Source organism: Emys orbicularis, chromosome 11 (assembly GCF_028017835.1).
Source record: "Emys orbicularis isolate rEmyOrb1 chromosome 11, rEmyOrb1.hap1, whole genome shotgun sequence".
Lineage (NCBI taxonomy): Eukaryota > Metazoa > Chordata > Testudines > Emydidae > Emys > Emys orbicularis.
Genome location: NC_088693.1, coordinates 49,207,620 through 49,228,659, shown reverse-complemented (window position 1 = coordinate 49,228,659; position 21,040 = coordinate 49,207,620). Strand labels below are relative to the sequence as shown.

The 21,040-nt window shown below is 43.5% G+C and overlaps 1 protein-coding gene across 1 annotated transcript in view; it reads right to left on the bottom strand.

Annotated features, from left to right (window-relative positions):
• The window catches only part of FAM171B (family with sequence similarity 171 member B), a 58,980-nt gene extending 40,478 nt beyond the window's left edge, over positions 1-18,502 (bottom strand). Inside the window, exon 1 of the mRNA XM_065413760.1 lies at positions 18,355-18,502. Coding sequence (XP_065269832.1) covers positions 18,355-18,502 — 148 coding nt within the window. The remainder of the gene's footprint in view (positions 1-18,354) is intronic.
• Positions 18,503-21,040: the final 2,538 nt, after the last annotated feature.

The following is a 21,040-nucleotide window of genomic DNA, read 5'->3' as shown; positions in this document are numbered from 1 at the left end:
AGAGAAGCCATCATGAAGAATCCCCTAGCTATCACCTGAGCCAGGAACAAGAGCTGTACCAGGGGAAAGAATTGTGCCCAGGCCTGGAAGGTGTCCAGTCTGAGAAAAACTTACTGAAGCATCTCTGAGGGTGAGATTATCTGTATTTAGTTTGATTAGGCATAGATTTGCGCATTTTATTTTATTTTGCTTGTGACTTACTTTGTTCTGTCTGTTACTACTTGGAATCACTTAAATCCTACTGTCTGTATTTAATAAAATCACTTTTTATTTAGTAATTTACTCAGAGTATGTATTAATACCTGGGGGAGCAAACAACTGTGCATATCTCTCTATCAGTGTTATAGAGGGCGAACAATTTATGAGTTTACTCTGCATAAGCTTTATGCAGGGTAAAACGGATTTATTTGGGTTTAGACCCCATTGGGAGTTGGGCATCTGAGTGCTAAAGACAAGCACACTCCTGTGAGCTGGTTTCGGGTAAACTTGCAGCTTTGGGACAAGGGATTCAGACCCTGAGTCTTTGTTAGAGCAGACTGGAGTGTCTGGCTCAGCAAGACGGGGTGCTGGAGTCCTGAGCTGGCAGGGAAAACAGAAGCAGGGGTAGTCTTTGCACATTGGGTGGCAGCTCCCAAGGGGGTTTCTGTGATCCAACCCGTCACAGCAAGTTTCCACAGTGCGATCACCAAGTGCAATGCCAGATTACTATCAGTCAGAGGGAAATCATTTTGGAGATGGCCCCTTGATTGCTTTGCCATGCTTTCCAGACATAGCTCCGAACTACTGTCAGTACAGCTCTCATTTTGGTATCCCTGTGCTGGAGGGCTGGGGCAAGTTCAGCATGCAGATGCAGAAATGTGGCCTTTTGCATCCAAAAAGTGCTTTGTGGGTTTGTGGGATTTAAATAAAAGGCACAAAATTATGGAATATGGATGGCATTATGGGATGGAGAAAATTGTGTGCTGGAAATTTGACCCCCTAGCTCCCAGACATCCTGGGTGAAAAGTTCCCAAAAGGCATTTGCACCTGACTGCCATTCATGACCCACTGGGACACCTACTTGGGGTGCACTGCACTTTGCATCGAGAGAAGTACACCCGTTGAGTACACACAGCACTGACGCAAGCAGCCACATTTGCATGAGCAAGATACCAACTTTGACAGCTGTACACCAACATAACTCGCATTGATCAAAGTTTGAAGTATAGACAAGGCCTTAAGAGTAAAGACATCATGCTTAAATTCCGTTGCTAAGCCTGAATTCCTTTCTTTCTTGCCACATTGTCTCCAAAGGGATTAAATTAGAAGTCCAGGGAGTCCACAACCAAGGTGGAGCTCTGGAGAAGCACATGTAAGCAATTGCGGGGGACGAGGAGTGATGGGAGGTGAGAGACACCATTTTGGGTCTCTGGCTCCTGAGTTGTGGTCCCCCCACATCCCAAGGAAGGGCATCAGACAAGATGTTTGAGCCCAGGGCATATCTTAAGAACCCTGAGCTAGAAACCATGGCTTGGAAATGACTGGATGCATTCACAACTAACTGGTGACCAAACAGCGTGGATCTGGGCCAGGTTATAACAATGCCAACCTTTTGATTATGTTTCTAGTAAATTAGCAAATGTGAGGGAGAAATACCTGAACTTCTGTGGAAGTACAGTATCCCATGCTGTACCTTACATAAGTATTTTATCCTTTCAATCAACAGCAACAGTGAATAGCTAAAAGTACGCACCGGCTAAGATAACAATTCTGCCTATTTTGTGTTAGAGACATGCTCACAGACAATCGGCTTGTGCTTTGACAATCAGAGTAAAATTACATTAAAAATAAACAAACAAACAAACAAACACCTCACAGAAACAGTGAGATTGCAAAGTCAAACACTCAAAAATCAGGAAGTGTCACTAGTAAAATTGCCCCCTTACGTATGCACTATGATTCCATCTTTAATAACATGATCATATACTTTTTTTCCCATTACGCCCCTGCCTCATTTAGTGCACAGGATGAAAACTGGGTCTAGTTCTATACATGTCTTGGGGGTACAGAACATATTTTAGTAATCTCATGAGTTATCAGAAATTTTATTACGGTGTTATATTTCATTATTTGTGTAGTCTTCACTTTATCAAAATCTCTATACTTTATCCAATACATAAACTCTAGGTACATGACTGTGAAGTTATGCCCAGCATTTTAGTTACCATAGTAACTTCCACTTTTTCAAGTGCCACAGTTAAGATATCCAGCTGCATGAGTTTTAGAACTTTGGCTATTATGATACCCAGAAGATTCACCGTCCTGAATGCAAAGACACAAAATGAAGGACAAAAGAAAAACTATGGTCCAGGGAGCTTTCAATTACACAGGATTCATTTCTTCAGCACAAATAACATTTTCTGTAGCCTTATTTAAATGGCTCAGCATTTCTGATGTAAGTAATTAACCATATTAGAGCAATAATTAAATAAGCCCAGTTAGGTGTGGGATAAGATAAATTCACATCATGGGCCGTTAAGAGAAACTGATCTAAAGTACTTTAATGAGCGAGTTCTGCCATCACAATCTATAAAACATACTGACAGAGAACATCTCTGTACATATACTTCAATGGATTTATTTATTTTTTAAAGGTGGCTTTCTCTCCTCCACTCCCCCTCAGTTGCTACCTCTAAATCTGAGCTTTTATTTTTAAAATGAATGACTATACAAGTCTATCTTGTAATGAAGCGGATGGTACTATGAAGGAGTATCAAAAATATAATCCCTTATATAATATTTTTGGGCATTATAATAGTCTTGCATCAGAGTGCTTTACAGATACTAGCTTCAATATCTTGAAAAAGTTTTAACAAATGGCTGTTTCATAAATGGCATTCCTGTTATGAACGGTATGTATTTCCTTCTGACAATCTTCACAGAACCATAGAAGTTAAGACGTGGAATGGAGCTATTAAATCATCTAGTCCCATCTTCCTGGCAATGCAGAGTTGCTTCTATAGTATATTTCCTAATATTGTCCACTCTGGCATTCTTTTGTCCACTGAAGCATTTTATTTGGGGGACAATTCCACACCTTAATAATCTTATAACATGTCTTTTTCTTACTATCATATTATGGGAGTATTTTTCAGCATGGTACAGGTTTGGTCTAGATTGATTTTCATTAGCACTACTGGGTGTCAAGGTGGACAAAAGTGGATCATTTAAAAACAATGGACTTCTTTATTTTAAATGAAACACCCATTTTTTAAAATAATCCTATTTAAAATTAAATTTGAAATTGACAACCTATGTTAAGGCCTATATTTATAATCTATTAAAATCATTTAAATTATATATATAAAAAAAACTAATATTAAGCAGTGCGTGTCTGCTACCAAGATTTAAAGAAAGGCAAATCACTGAACCTGTGGATATCACTGGCTAACCACCTGGAGCCAGAGTTTGTTGAAGTACTAAACCAGCTTTTGACAGCAGTAGCCTCTTCTGCAGGCGCAGAGAGATTATTTTCTTCCTTGCCATTTATTCAACTAGTTCAGTTCAACGACTAGTTCATTTAAAGTTAAGTGACCAACAGGGAGTTGAATAAGCAGGAAAGCTTGTTTTCCCTCTTTGAATCTATAAATAAACATTACACAGGTGCCAACTTTTCAAAGTGCCAGTGGGTGCTCAATCTCCGGCTCCACCCCAGTCCCGTCCCCACTCCAACCCTTCCCCCAACACCCCACCCCCGCTCCACTTCTTCCTGCCCAGTTGTGTCCTCGCTCCTCCCCCCAGCCGCTGCACGCTGTGAAACAGCTGTTCACAGAAGGCAGGAGGCGCTGGGAGGGACGGGGAGGTGCTGAGATGTGGGGCCTGCCGGCAGGCTGGACACACTGGGAGGGGGAGCTGATAGAGGGCTGCCGGAGGGTGTTCCAGCCCCAGAGCACCCAAAGAGGCAGCGCCTATGAAACATTAGATGTGAGGATGAGATCTACATGTTCTAAAATCTTGAAGGACAGAAAATCAGTTCAATTCACTAGCTACAGATACTTCCTACATTTAATAATTTGTTTTGTTTTAAATGCAAAACATGTTTTGATAAACTTTTTCTCTTATGTATATAGCCCACTTACAGTAGTTTAATTTAATACAATAATTAATATGCTGGTTTTGTGCATTTAATTGAATTTGAAGTTCCATCCAAATACAGCTTGAGACAAACTATATATAGCAAAAAAGTTAAGCTATCTAATTACTGTATACATGTGTATAGAACTAGTGTATCCTCTAGCAAAAAGAAGCACCAAATTTAGTGTTCAGGCTATATTTAGTTTTAAATCAACATATTTTAATGGTTACCAACCAATGAGAATCAACCGTTCTTTAGGAAAATAACTAGAAAGTACAAATGCAAAACACAACATTGATTATTTAAATCAAGGTTTCCTGCTCGCTGACTTAAATCTGTAAGATGTCAAAAGTATAACAATTTCCACACATTGAAAAAAAAAAATCACAGGAAAACAAATAGAACCTCCTTCAACCATGACATTTAACTCCCTAAAGATTTTGAGCTCAAGACAGATGTACTCATCTAAACTCAAAGTGGAGTAATATAACCTAAAGACCAGTATCACTGCATGGTTCTCATTAGTTATAAAGAAAAACTAGAAATGCAGCTCAAAAATTGCACTCATTAAGGACAACTACAGAATGCTTACTATTTTTTGCTAAGAATCTTTTCAAAAACAAAAAAGCTAGAAGTGAGTTCTTTGTACAAGTGTGGTAGTCATTTCTCTCTCACCTTTCATACCAAAAGATCTGCAAATGGGAGTACATACGGAAAGTGACACTGAGGCCTTAGCTACACTTGCAGCTGTACAGCGCTGTGAGGTAAACCTGTCTTCATACAGCTGAGTAGGGAAAAGCGCTGCAGTCTGTCCGCACTGACAGCTGCCAGCGCAGTGGCGTGGCCACACTTGCAACATCTGCAGCTGTATTGGGAGCGGTACATTATGAGCAGCTATCCCAGCATTCATGTGGCTGCAACATGCTTTTCAAAACGGAGGGGGTGGGGTGGAGTGTGACAGGGAGTGTGGGGGGAGAGAGAGTGCTTTTTGGAGCGCGTCAGCACTCTATTTTGCAAGTTCCGAACTCCCGGCCCCCTGCTCATTCATTCACTCACTCAAAGCAAACAACAAACTGTTTTTTCTCTGTGGTAGGAGCTTTGAAACCAGCACTTCCGCATTCCTGCAGCCAGTCACAACAATGGAAAGGATTGGCCACTTGACAAGGTGATCAGTACAGCGCTGCAGGTTGATTCCTGGTACACACTCACAGGGGAGAATCGTAGCCACTCCGCTGTATCTCTTATGCTTCTCGGGGAGGTGGAGTAACTGCAGCGGTGTACCCAGGGAGATACAGCGCTGTAAGTGCCCTGCCAGTGTGGTCGGGGAGTGAGTTACAGCGCTAGGGGAGGCTTTACAGCACTGTAACTCGCAAGTTTAGCCAAGGCCTGAGGCATTAGGAGGCCAAAATTTCCCATCTTTAATTTGAGAACACAAATCAGTGGTAAAGCACTTCAGCTCTATGCTATACGCTGCTACCTAGCTGAAAAGAGGTTGCAGGGTACACTTCACATTTGTGAAAAGTCCCAAATCCTGCAACAGCAGGTACAGTTGCATGCAGTTCCCTCATCTTGAGTGTGCAGGCAGAAATATGCAAGTCTTCCCCAAATGGAGAGAGAGAGAGAGAGAGGTTTTGAGGGAAACAGTAGCTGTTGGTCTGTGCTGTGCTGACACAGATATATCTGTTTCTCAGCCCACATCTATACTATGGGGACTACTGCAACAAAGCTACAGCACTGTAGCCATGCCAGCATAACCCCAGAGTGTAGACAGAGCCTACAGCGACAGAAGGGTATTTTTTCATTGCTCTACCTCCCCAGCGAAGCATTCTTCCATTGACCAATCTGCATCTACATCAGGGATTAGGCCGACATAGCTACAGAGCTCAGGGATAGGGATTTTTCATACCCCTGAGCAAAGCAGCTATCTGTATCTAAATTTTAAGTATATACCTCTCCTCACACTTTCTTGAGGACAACTGAAACACCAAGGGGTAGGAGGGACACACAATAAAACAGAAATGCAAATCAGAGAGTAACAGTGCTTCACTTCATTGCATTATCGAGTATGCCAATTTAAATGAAAGTGACCCAGTGCTGTAGGGACAGTGCACTAACATATGGTGACTTGTGAAAAATCAGAACTCAGAGCTAGGGGCAAGTTCCATGCTTCCTTGGGGAAAAGGGATAGGGAGAAGGAAAGCTGCAAGAGTGACACTAATGAATTCTGGAGGGAGTAGCTTTCAGAATCTTTCTAGACCAGAGAATGCTGCTGTGATGCAGCACTTTTCGGGAGGGATCACAGGGAAAGGAGGGAGATCATAGAGGAATCTCAACAGTAAATGCAAGTTAAGGATTCCTGAGCAATCTAGGTGGGGAAAAAAGGGTAAAGCCACCCACACCAAAACTCTAGAGAAGACCAGTGGCTAGGGTGCTAATTTGGGATGTAGAAGACCCAAGTTCAATTCCTTGCTGCACCACAGGCTTCCTGCTGACCTTGAGTCAGTCACTTAGTCCCTGTACCTAAGTTCCCCATCTATAAAATGTGGATTATAGTTAGGGCCCTACCAAATTCATGGTCCATTTTGATCAATTTCACAGTCAGAAGGTTTTTAAATTGGTCAATTTCACATTTTCAGATGTTTACATCTGAAATTTCATGGTGTTGCAACTGTAGGGGTCCCAATCCAAAAGGTACCCGGAGGTGGGTCTGTTCTCCCCACCTTTGCTCCCCCCAGTCCCCCAGCCTGGCGGGGGGGACTTGTAACTTGGAGTCCCCTGGCTGGGGCGTTCCCAGCAGCACAGGGGAGATCAGATTTCACGGGGAAGGTCTTATTTCACAGCCCGTGACACGTTTTTCATGGCCGTGAAATTGGTAGGGTCCTAATTGTAGTGTTTCCCTACCTCAGAGCTAGACATCTCTAGATTCCAGATTCTACTATTTTTAATAAACTTGCCTCCCTCAAATCTCAGCCTTAGTTTGGCTGAGGTATAATCAGTGCATGGATAATGCTTTGAAGATGTAAAACTTGACATATTATATATATATATATATATATAACATCTGTCTGGGTGCTTGCATTAATTCTAAGCTCTCCTCTCCCTTTCCAAATGTTTATGTAGAGAAATGCTACATTCATATGCTCTCCACGAAGCTCCTAGAGGCAGTGTAGAAATCACTTCTCTCCCCATTACATACTGCTGCAGTTCAAATCAGCAGAGGCACTCGAGCCAAAGTCCTTCAGTATAAATGAGGGAGCTGCTGGCAGGTTGTTCTCTGTAATGGGGCCTTGTGTTTTGAATCTCGTGTTGTGACCCTGCCTGGTCCTCTAGGGTATGTCTACACAGCCCACAGCAGAGAAGTGTGGGGCTGAGGAGTGAGGCAGTAGAGCTGTATGGGGGAATTATCCAGCATCTGTAGAAAGAAGGAAATTGTGCAGCAGTTTTCCTGGCTGCATAATTGTATAGGACATGGGGCCTTGCTCATGAGGTCAGGGCTGTCAAATTAGGAACTATTGATGCAGCCAGGCGGCATAATTCCCATCACAGAAATTAAGATCCATTGTCTCTCGCCGTCATTTCTGGGGTTAAACTTTCCACTGGCAGCTTGGCTTTTTCAGTGGAGGGTCATTGGAACCAGAGTTTAGTCAGTGTCAGGGTGCAGTGTGATAAGACTTATATATTCAAGTCTTTGAAAAATTACTGATTAAATCAGGAATTGTGGGTTTTTTAAATTTATTATGGGATGGGGAAGGATGCCTTGCAGCCCTCAGTTAAAAGCCTAGTGTTTTGCTTGTGTGTAGTGTTTAGGAATGTAAGGTGCCAAGGCACTTGAAGATAGGCACCCATATGCATTTCCAAATAAACAAATAACTTGAACCTTTTGGCAAATCTGCACCTGGTTTCAAGTAGAATTACATAAGTTTGGTACAGTTCTCACCCCAGACAGAAGAGGTCATTGGACACAATGCAAGGTACTAACCCCTGCTGCCTCCAGAAACAAGTTCTGAATGCACATTGTTGTGTGAAAGCTCATTGCTGTGCTCTAAAATTTGATTCTTGCTGGCATTTTTAGTTCTTGTTTCTTAACTAAGTAGAGGTGGGAAACACAATTTTTTGTATAGTGGTTTTCCGTTTATTCCGGACCTGTGTTTAGAACACTCAGTTATTAGAAATGGCAAGAGAAGATCATTGTCGGTGACTACAGTAGCACAGCACAGGAAGAGATTGGATGAAACTATAAAACTTAGTAGACTGGAGACAGGAGAATAGTGCAATAAAGGAACAAGATAAGATGTTATGAAACCAAGTTAGGGAAGAAATTGAGAGGTGATATGACAGGTGGAATAGCAGACAGGAACGTATAATGGAGAAGGGGAAATATATGTGGAGGGAGGTTTATTTTCTGTGTGTTTCATGAAGGGTGATTGCTCGGCTGCCAGGAGCAATCATGGGAAAGGTAAACCCAAAAACTGAAACCAAAAATCGACATTTCAGCAGGGAAAGTTGGTAGGAGATGTAAGCAATCTGTGACAGTGAAGTAGTGAGGGGTGAAAGAAAGGAGAATTATTATAAACAATGCAGTTGTATTGAAAGTTTGAGGACTATCATACTGAACAGTAGTAGCACCAGTGTTCCAATGTGATTCAAGAAGCCCAAATTGGCATTCATTTCCTCAGTAAAGAGCAAGGAGGTAATTGGGGGAAGAAGTGTTGAGTGCAGAATTGGGAAATGGAACCTCTGATTCAGCCCTGAAGAGCTTGTAGTTTAGTTTGTCAGATGGCAATAAGTGAATGAAGCCAAATGGTGGTAGTTTCTGCCATTCATTTTATTGGTTTCTGTTAGTTTTTAGTAAGATGTTGGCAGGCACTAAATCATCAGTGGCCAATCAATATGTCAGAGCTTCTATGAAAATTGCTGAGTTGATTATTAGCGATGCTCACATAAATACCACCCTATACCGGAAACCTACTGACCGCTACACTTACCTACATGCCTCCAGCTTCCATCCAGGACACACCACACGATCCATTGTCTACAGCCAAGCTCTAAGATATAACCGCATTTGCTCCAATCCCTCAGATAGAGACAAGCACCTACAAGATCTCTATCAAGCATTCTTAAAACTACAATACCCACCTGCTGAAATGAAAAAACAGATTGACAGAGCCAGACGAGTACCCAGAAGTCACCTCCTGCAAGGCAGGCCCAACAAAGAAAATAACAGAACACCACTAGCTGTCACCTTCAGCCCCCAACTAAAACCTCTCCAGCGCATCATCAGAGATCTACAACCTATCCTGAAAGATGATCTTTTACTCTCATTGATCTTGGGAGACAGACCTGTCCTCGCTTACAGACAACCCCCCAACCTAAAGCAAATACTCACCAGCAACCACACATCACTGAACAAAAACACTGACCCAGGAACCTATCCTTGTAACAAAGCCCGATGCCAACTCTGTCCACATATCTATTCAAGTGACATCATCATAGGGCCTAATCACATCAGCCATACCATCAGGGGCTCGTTCACCTGCACATCTACCAATGTGATATATGCCATCATGTGCCAGCAATGCCCCTCTGCCATGTACATTGGCCAAACCGGACAGTCTCTACGCAAAAGAATTAATGGACACAAATCTGACATCAGGAATCATAATACTCAAAAACCAGTGGGAGAACACTTTAACCTGTCTGGCCATTCAATGACAGACCTGCGGGTGGCTATCTTACAACAGAAAAACTTCAAAAACAGACTCCAACGAGAGACTGCTGAGCTGGAATTGATATGCAAACTAGACACAATCAACTCAGGATTGAATAAGGACTGGGAATGGCTGAGCCATTACAAACATTGAATCTATCTCCCCTTGTAAGTATTCTCACACTTCTTATCAAACTGTCTGTACTGAGCTATCTTGATTATCACTTCAAAAGCTTTTTTCTCTTACTTAATTGGCCTCTCAGAGTTGGTAAGACAACTCCCACCTGTTCATGCTCTCTGTATGTGTGTATATATATCTCCTCAATATATGTTTCGCTCTATATGCATCCGAAGAAGTGGGTTGTAGCCCACGAAAGCTTATGCTCTAATAAATTTGTTAGTCTCTACGGTGCCACAAGTACTCCTGTTCTTTTTACCAATTTCCTTATGTTAATTCTATAGCAAAGTACAGGTGATGGACCTCCTTCAAAGTCGTCCTAATTATCTTTTGTTCACCAAGGTATTCTGTCATCTCAGATCTCCTTGAGGCTTCATACAGGGGAAGCTTAGGCATAAGGACTGAGATCCCAGTCCTAAACTGGAACACCCTGCAAGGACATTGGACTATAACCTATGAACTATTTCTGAAAGACCTCTTTGCAACTACAAAGCTCACCATCTCTGCTATGAATCTGAACCTCAATGAACTGAACTCATGTCTGTATGAATATTGATCTTTTAACCATACTCTCTCTCTCGTTTTTTTTAAATAAATTTTAGTTTAGTTAATAAGAATTGGCTGTAGCGTGTATTTGGGTAAGATCTGAAACATTCATTAACCTGGGAGGTAATGTTTCCGATCCTTTGGGATTGACAGAACCTTTTCTTTTTTTATGATGAAATAAGATTTTCAGAAATCATCATATTTGACGTAGGTACCTGGATGGAGGCCCGAGGCTGGATCACTTTAAGGAAACTGTGCTGTTTGACTCCTGAATAACCAGGGAGGTAATTAAGAAGCTGTTTTATGCTGACTTGGTAAATCTAAGTATTGGAATATCCACCAGCTTTTGGGGGATTGTCTGCCCCATTCTTTACAGTTCACCCTTATTGAGTGACCTCAGCTGGCCCCCACTGGGACCCCAGTCACAGACTTATTTAAAAAAAAAAATTAGCTTTATTCACCTGCTGACAACAAGTGTTTCCAAAGTGTAAGAAAAGGATGGACCCCTCTTCAGATATTTCTCAGAATCAGACCGGACCCATCCTAGATAGGCTTACACACTACGTTAGGAGTTTGATCCCCTCAGTCCATTTGTTGTTACTGTCCATTCCTGAACCAGAAGTAGATTGCTATGCCACAGAATGCCATCTCTCTTTTTTCTTCCAGGCTCAGCCACAGTTTTTTATTCATCAATTGTTGATGAGACGTCTTATGAATCGTGACCATTGGAGGGAATGTCTTTCTTGTGCTTCCTTGTATCTGGGACATTGGAGTATAAAGTGTTGCTTTGTCTCAATATTTCCTCTGCCACACTGGCTCCTCTCTGGATTTAAATGATTTTGTGCCTCCCAAATTCCTCCTCTAATTAGTGATCACTGACTTGATTTTTAGTGAGAGTCTGCCGTGGTGATGTAATGTGATGGTTCTGTGCAGGTGTCTAACAGTCAAGCTTGTGGCTACTTTTTGATTTACTCTCCCTGGTGACTCATAAATTAAGTGTGATAGATGCTGTTCTAACAATGGGCATTTTTGGTTTTGATAGCTTGCTCTGGCGATCAGGGGGGTTGGAGTTGTTGAGCATTAGGAATGACGACAAGTAGGAATGCACTGTGTTTTCATTTAGATCTATTTTTTGATTTTGTGGTGGAAGGCGTATTTGCCACTTTGGTTGAGATATCACTAGAAGCTGAATATTGTTTTCTACATGTTAATTAGTTGAGGGAATTGGCTCAGTTCTGCTCTGGCCCGCCTCTCTCCCTGGGCTTCTGAGCCCGAGTGCAACTTCAAAGCACTGTTTACACAGCTATTTTTAGAGTGCCAGCCCAAGTCTGTAGACCCGCTGCGATGCTCATTTCTGCAGCTTGTGTAGAGGTACCATTAGAGCCTAAATGTCTTGGCTTGCAGTGTGACTCGAAGGTTCTTTCTTTTTAACTCTCTGCTCTAAGGCTGAGGGGAGGTGGGGATGGCCTGCAGTGGACAGACATATGGCCAGTCCTTTGTTTCTGTGATTTCTCATGAACGGGCTAGGCACACATAACTAGATGGGTACCTGTAGTTGTATTTTTGAAAGCTGAACAAACTAATAACAGTTAAAGTTATGTTAAAAGAACATTTTTTAGATTGCAAAGTCAAGAAATCAAAAGTTAGACAAAGCCAGAATTAAGGTTACCTGTGCAACCTCAATTCAGCTCCCCCCCCCCCACCTTGTGCAATATGATAGTCTTTAAATACAGTATCACATACTATTTTTCCCCCCGCCGGAGCCCTCATTCATTGCACAGAATAGACCGTGCTGTGGGGATGAGACAGATATTTCTTTTTTATCCTTATAATTCAATTAGTGGCCCGACTCATTTACTGCACACCATCCAAAATCTGTATTTTACAGAATTATTCATTTTCTCAACATCTTCAGAGTAACAGAGTGCCTCACAAGCATTAATTAATTTACCTCCATATTTCCCTTGCAAGGTAAGAAATTATCTCCATTTTACAAACGGGGAAACTGAGACAAATATTTGCCTGACTGAGATCAAAGCCAAGAGCAGAACATAGGAACGCCTAATTCCCAGTCCTGTACTCATTCCCCCAGACCTCACTTCCTTACTGACAGAGATGTTGAGCATTCACAGCTCCCATTGACTTCAGTTGCAGTGTTCAGCATTTCTGCAGATCAGACCCCACATGTCTCAAGTTGGGCACACAGAAAATAGGGAATATACAAAGTCTTTGGGGCAGACACAATCTTTCTGGTCTGCATTTGTACAGCACCGACCATCATGGAGTCCTGGTCTATTACTGGGGCTTCTAGGTGTTACTTCAATTCAAATAAATAATATGAGTGGCCATTTGCCAAAATAATGCTTCAAGTGGCTCTCTCAACATCACATAGGAAGTCTGTGACAGAGGGAGAGAGAGAATTGAGTTCTCCTGTGTGACAGTCATCTGCTTTAACCATAAGCCCCATCCCTCTCTCTTCCTGTTAGGCCTGTGACTTGTTCTCTACACATCTTCTAACTTATAGAGAAAATAAGGGAGGAACCCTACAAACAGCCTCATTCACTACATAACCCCGATTGAGTCCCTGAATACTACCCATCCTGTGCACACTGCAGCTCTATGAACATATGTTTACCATAGTTCTTTAATGCAATTCTCTAGGCTTTTAAAACAGAAAACAAGTAAAATACAAATTCTATTATATGCAACTGTACATTTGTACGGTGAACTTAAACACAAAAAGGAACCTTACAAGAAGTGGAAACTTGGACAGACGACTAGAGAGGAGTATAAAAATATTGCTTGAGCATGCAGGGGTGTGATCAGGAAGGCCAAAGCACAATTTTAGTTGCAGCTAGCAAGGGACGTGAAAGGTAACAAGAAAGGTTTCTACAGGTATGTTAGCAACAAGAAGGTGGTCAAGGAAAGTGTGAGACCCTTACTGAATGGGGGAGACAACCTAGTGACAGATGATGTGGAAAAAGCTGAAGTACTCAATGCTTTTTTTTGCTTCCGTCTTCACAGACAAGGTCAGCTCCCAGACTGCTTCACTGGGCAGCACAGTAAGGGGAGGAGGTGAGTGGTGAAAGAACAGGTTAAGGACTATTTAGAAAAGCTGGACATGTACAAGTCCATGGGGCCGGATGCAATGTATCTGAGGGTGCTGAAGGAGTTGGCCGATGTGATTGCAGAGCCATTGGCCATTATCTTTGAAAACTCGTGGCGATCAGGGGAGGTCCCGGACAATTGGAAAAAGGCAAATATAGTGCCCATCTTTAAAAAAAGGAAGAAGGAGAATCCGGGGAACTCAGTCCCTGGAAAAATCACGGAGCAGGTCCTCAAGGAATCCATTTTGAAGCACTTGGAAGGTGATCAGGAACAGTCAACATGGATTCACCAAGGACAAGTCATGCCTGACCAACCTGATTGCCTTCTATGATGAGATAACTGGCTCTGTGGATATGGGGAAAGCTTTTGATATGGTCTCCCATAGTATTCTTGCCAGCAAGATAAAGAAATATGGATTGGATGAATGGACTATAAGGTGGATAGAAACCTGGCTAGATCGTCGGGCTCAACGGGTAGTGATCAACGGCTCGATGTCTAGTTGGCAGCCGGTATCAAGCGGAGTGCCCCGGGGTGGGTCCTGTGGCCGGTTTTGTTCAACATCTTCATTAATAATCTGGATGATGAGATGGATTGCACCCTCAGCAAGTTCATGGATGACACTAAGCTGGGGGGACAGGTAGATACGCTGGAGGGTAGGGATAGGGTCCAGAGTGACCTAGACAAATTGGAGGATTGGGCCAAAAGAAATCTGATGAGGTTCAACAAGGACAAGTGCAGAGTCCTGCACTTCGGACGGAAGAATCCCATGCACCGCTACAAGCTGGGGACCGACTGCCTAAGCGGAAGTTCTGCAGAAAAGGACCTGGGGATTACAGTGGACGAGAAGCTGGATATGAGTCAACAGTGTGTCCTTGTTGCCAAGAAGGCTAATGGCATATTGGGCTGCATTAGTAGGAGCACTGCCAGCAGATTGAGGGAAGTGATTATTCCCCTCTATTCGGCCCTGGTGAGGCCACATCTGGAGTATTGAGTCCAGTTTTGGGCGCCCCCACTATAGAAAGGAAGTGGACAAATTGGAGAATCCAACGGAGGGCAACAAAAATGATTAGGGGGCTGGGGCACATGACTTATGAGGAGAGCCTGAGGGAACTGGGCTTATTTAGTCTGCAGAAGAGAAGAGTGAGGGAGGATTTGATAACAGCCTTCAAGTACTTGAAGGGGGGTCCCAGAGAAGATGGAGCAAGGCTATTCTCAGCGGTGACAGATGACAGAACAAGGAGCAATGGTCTCAAGTGCTGTGGGGAAGGTCTAGGTTGGATATTAGGAAAAAACTATTTCACTAGGAGGGTGGTGAAGCACTGGAATGGATTACCTAGGGAGGTGGTGGAATCTCCATCCTTAAAAACCTGTAAGGCCAGGCTTGACAAAGCCCTGGCTGGGATGATTTAGTTGGGGATTGGTCCTGCTTTGAGCAGGGGATTGGACTAGATGACCTCCCGAGGTCTCTTCCAACCCTAATCTTCTATGATTCCTACTGTCTCCTTTATGTCGCATCAATAGGATCTGAACCCTGAAATTGGAGCACAACAACTCAGGCTTTGACCACTTGAGCTACCAGACTAAATATTTCAATAAAAGGCTGTTGTCCTAGAAGACAATGGGCCTCTGAAGCCACATGCATAACATGGGGTGGGGGTGGGGGAGAAGAGTAGAACGCAACCCAACTCTCTCCCTCTCTCATTCAGGAGTCTGGGGAAGCTCCTTCCTCCTTCGGTGGAAGGGGGATGGGTTACTAGGGCAACATGATGGGTTGGAGAACGGAGCCAAGTCCAGCACAGTTCTCTTTACCTCCTGGAAAGACTGTCTGCTCCTGGGGTTCCCAGTGCAGTGTGTGCTCCTGCTGCAGCAGCGAGGGGGCAGTGCTTTAGAATGTTCGTGTTCAGTTATTCTGCTGCCTGGACATTGCTGGTAATGGAAGTGACAGAAGGAAAATTACCATTTTCAGCAGTTGATAATTCAGCTAAATCTGAACAGAATTTCACGGGACAAAGAAAAGATTTATTTCTGGCCCCAAGGCTTTCTTCTTGTTGAATATCAATGTGAACAATTAAGGTGTTAGAGAATCTCGAAAAAATGTCATAAATCTTATGATGAAACCTAAATCTTACGATAGACAACCTAAATATAAAGCTGGCTACCAAACTCCCCATAATAAAAACGAACTGCCTAATTCTCATGTAAAGAATGATTATGTTTAGTCACAGCTATTTAAAAGCAATATATGGTAACATAAGTTGGACCAAGATCATTTCTAAAACAGACAACTGGAACAGTAGCTGAGGACTGAGATGCACACTAACAGAGCTGTGAATATATTTAAACAGTACCTAGTCAGTGCATTCAATCATTTTGATGAATGTTAGTTGGCTTGGATTGTCAACAGGAAATGTGTACCAAACTGCCTTAGGCCTTTTTTTAAGCCCAGCCATCAAGAATTTTTATTTAAAATAAAACCAAATAGAATCAGCTAAGAATGTGGTGCCATTAAACTGTTGTTTAAATGACTTCACCGAAAAATAAATGTCTTATAAATAAAAAGTTTACCACACAAACCAGTAATGTTGACACAATATTTTAACTTGGGCTAGGGTAAATGGTAAATATTTTCCATAAAAATTGGGGGGCGGGAAATACAGGAATTTTTGTTTTTCTTCTAATGCTGAATGACAACAATGTAGTTTTCAGTTCCCACAACTAAGCCTTTTTCCCCCTTTGCCTACATTAAAAGGTTTCTGAAAAACAACGTTCTGGTTTTCCGTAGAAAAACAAATGTGTGGCAGCAAAAAAAAAAAAAAAATTTCAATCCTTTTTCTCTAAAGCTTTCCTGGTATTTGTTTAATTATTTTATTTGCGACTGTAGAGGGAAAAGGAACAAATCCCCTGATCTACAACAATAACCATGAATTGTATTCATGCTCAACAAAAACTTTTTCCTTTCTGTATACATGTTCTAGTGGTTATAAAATAAGTCTGTTTCCAGCTACAACTGACCTATCTGTGCAATCAGTCTAACACTGACATACTTCACATGGGCTTCACTTCAGCAAAGCACTTAAGCACACACTTAAATTTAAACATATACTTAGGTCTCGTAGGCAGTAGTCAGTGCCTGACTGGACTGAACTGAAATGAAGCTAAATCTGTGCTTAAGTGATTTGCCAAAGTGAGGCCATGATAATATAAAGGCTTCAATAATGTTTGGAAACATTTTGAAATCCTTAGATGAACGCCAGTATTACCAGTACAATTTTTTTTTAGGCTGACTTCAGAAGATGCGTGTAGAAAAATGTCTTTTAATCAGAAATATTTTCTAAAAACCGTATTGACTGGTTCCCCGATTCTGCACCTGGGTCTATCTACATGGATTCAATTGCAGGATTGACGCCTTCATTTGTGAAATAACTACATTGTTCTACATACAGTTGTTGGGAAAATTAACAGATTTTCTTGTTCCACAGAGTGCATGTGAAAACAAATGAGCTCACAGATTTTGCCACTCATTTGAGAGATTTAAGAAACCTACACATGCATCATCCATTACATTAATCTAGTGATTACTGCCTGCATATAGGAATTCACCAAGGCACACTTCCCTAAACAGCATTATCCAGTCACTTAAGGGACCATCTCCTGCTATCAATAGGTCAAAACAACCATATAGCTAAAGGGATACATTCCTCCCTCCCACCCCGCAACAACGTTATAGTATCTGCACAGTAAAGAGATCCAGTGATAGCAAAAATGGATTCTGCTTAGGTGTTAGGAACTAATATGGATCTACTATCTGCTTCCCTAAAAACACTTTTTTCGGGCTTCTGAAAAATAAAATGTTCCGTTCTTTGCATAAGCAACTTGAAGCTGTATTTTCACAAATTCACTCATCACTGACGTGTCGTAGATTGCAGCCAGCAGCGTGTGTTCGTCAAGAGTGCTAACACAAGCAGTTTAAAACGATGCTGAATCTGCCTGAATCCCCATCCCGTTTTTAGCAACGCGCAGAATGAAAACACCAGGCGGGGGTGGAGGGGAATAAAGACCACTGGGACACGTAATTTCGCCCAAGCCACGCAGAAACCTGGGTGGATTTGATGGAGAATAATCATGACGCCTTCTTTTCCACTCCCACAGAAATACTATGTCACCCTTCCCTTGGGAACAATTTTGTTTTTCAGACAAGAAAAATCTAGGTAATGGCCTTTTCAGCTCCGGATGCTGGGACAGCTGTGGAGAAAGGTCCATTCAAAGGATCCCAAGGGTTCTGCCTCCAGGCGAGCCCCAAGTCTGGCAGCTGCTGCTCTGAATTCCCAGGCCAGGCCAGGCCAGCGAGGGGAAAGGAAGAGCAGCTACTCCAAGACTAATTCACGTGCCCGGGAGCCATGAAGGAGGCTTCGCTGAAGACAGTGGCCACGACCCTGCGCTCCGCGCAGCACATGCACAGGCGTGTCCGGGCACCCCCCGGGGGCAGGGCTCTGCAGGGGGCGGTGCAATCGCCAGGGCTAGGGGCGAACGCCCGGCCCCGCACCCAGGAGGTCCCGCGGTGGGAGGGCTGGGGCGAGCTCCCGGGGGAAGGCGGCAGGTGCGCTCCCGGGGATGGGGGAGCGCCGGTGCCATCTCCCCGGGGCAGGCAGCGGGGGCATGTGCCCGGGGCGCGAAGCCGCGGCGGGGTAGCGGGGACGGTACCTGCAGTAGCCGCGGAAGGTGCCCCGGGGCGGCTGCGGCTCAGCTCGGCGGGGCTGGTGGCGGCGGCGGGGACCAGCCGCCCCCGGAGAAGCAGCGCGGCCGCCAGCCCCAGCAGCAGCGAGGGGAAGCGCCCGCACAGCCCCGGCATGGCCAGCGGGCAGTGGAGGCATATTGCGGGCGAGGCGGCGGAGGCTGGGGCCGGCAGCTCCCTGCTGCCCGCCCGGCTGCGGCGGCTGCCGGAGGAGGATGGCGGGGCGGGAGGCGGCCCGCGCCCCCTGCACAGACACACGTGACGAGGGGGAGGGAGCCCAGCGGGGGAGCTCGGCGCGTCCCAGCCCCCACAGGTGCTCGCCGGGCTGCCCTGGCCGGCCGGCCACAGCGCGGGAAGGGGAAGCTGGGCAAAGTCTGCCTGGAACCGGGGATTAGTTGCCCTGGCGCGTCAAAGCAAGCGGGGAGAGGTGCTAAAACATCCGCTCTAGGGGGTAGCTGGGGCCCCTCTAGGAGATGGGGAGCAAGGGGGTGACTGCGACGGCCCCTTGCAATCCAGTGAAGCTCTGAATTCCCTGAGCCTGCTAAACTACAAATGTTAGTAAAAGCTGCCCCGCCTCTGTTAAACCCCAAAGGTGTGGGGGAAACCTTGGGCCTGGTCTCTGCTGAGCTCATCTCCACTCAGTTTAACACATACTGAGAGCCTCAGTCTCCCCCCCCCCCCACTATCTTTACTCCCCCTCACTGGGACCTGGCCCCCCAAACAGGCCCAGTGGGCACTGCTCAGGTCTAAACCAGGCAGACTCAGGCCCCAGGTTGCTAAGTCTTTTGCTTTTACAGCAAGTCTTGTGGAGCTCTGTTGTTTTTCTTAAAGTCTCGGGTCCTGGAATCAAGACATTAATTGACAATCTCCGCTTTAGTTTCAATAAAAATTTTTAGTGTGTGTGTGTGGGGGGGGGGGGGGGGAGGGGAAGGAAGAGGGAAGTAAGTATATCCTAAACATACAGAAAATAGAAGGCAAATAAAAACCAAAAACTGTATTACTGTTTTAAAAACACATCTCATGATTTTCAGACTAGGCTCATGATTTTTGAAAACTTGAGGTTAGGAATAGGGAAAGTCTTTACTAATAAAGTTACATCTATCCCAATTATTTCCTCCCCAGTGAATCCTATCCTGCTTTCTAGATCATATGCGCTATACAGCATCTTGTACAATTAAGAGTTTTTTGGCACTTAATGCTAAGCACTTACATTTTAGTCTTAGTAATCATAGAATTGTAGGACTGGAAGAGACCTCCAGGGGCCGTGTAGTACAGTACCCTGCACTGAAGGTAGGACTAAGTATCTATCTAATAAAAGTATTATCTAAAAAAACAGAGTCTATCAAACAACCCATTTCTAGTGCACATATTTTATGGAATGCAGAAATTTACAGTTGTACGGGGCCTTATCTAAACTCTGGACTAGCTTAAGCTCAGCCATTGCTGGCCAGCAATCAATGTAGCTACACCACTTCAAACCCCTACAGGCCTTGATACTGCAAACACATATGTCTTAACTTTTAAGCATATGAATAGTCCCATGAGTTTCAATTGAGCTATTCACATGCTTAAAGTTAAGACGTGTTCATGTTTGTAGGATTCTAGTGTAAATGTAGACAAGTGCAAATTGGAGTTTGTGTTGAAATTAATAAATTATGGTCCCCAATCCTGCAGTTGACTGCATGCAGGTGGGCTGCTGGAAATGTGTGGGGCACAACAGTCCACTTGCCCACAGTCCACTACAACTGGGGCCTAAACATACCTTTTTCTAATGTATGGGGTGAAGTCCTGGTCCTTTTGAGGTGAATGGGAGTTTTGCCATTAACTTCAGTGATGCTAGAATTTCACCCATTGTATGGGCAGGATCAGTGCTTTCCAAAGTTTATATATTACATTTTATCTTAAAACTTCACCAAAGAAGTAATTCTGAACTATGAGTGCAGGTTTTTTTTTTTAAAAAGGCCATACTATAATTTTACAATTAAAATTTCCCCTTCAATAAATAGATTAGCCAAATACAGCAGGTTGTAGGGAGATATGGACGTGTCCTTATCTCAGAAACTTCCATAGTGGGGGAGTAAGAGGAAGGGGGAAATATTTGCACAATTGTGCAACAATGAAAGATTTCCCAAACCTAAAAGGGAACTATCAGGTTAAAAATCTTTACGTGTTATCAAAACTAAAAGAATTTTCAAAATCTAATTTACTTTTCCTTATCATTTAATTACTTTAATGTCATTCTCTACACTACAGAACAGTGTAATTAATTAATTGTCATCAATAATGACTTCATAGAGATGAAGGGTTGAAGGAACAAAAATCTAATTTAATTTTAACCAGGGGCGCTGATGGTTTAATGCCACTCCTTTTGGACATGGAAAATAGACAATCAGTTTGATTCTCCAGATCTCATGCTCTAGTCTAATATAATGAAGCCCCCACTAATAACTACTTGCTGAATCGAGTTGAGCAGGCATGGGGAAAAATATGCATCTCTCTGCACCTTAGTCTTATCCCTTAGGATCTCATGATTTTTCACCTTTCCTCGGGAATGGTTGGATTAAATGTGGCATCCCTGCATATAGTTATGTAAAGATGAGGAACATGGGTCTATAAAAGACTTTCTAGTTTTGTCTGCTACCTGCTTCCCCCTTT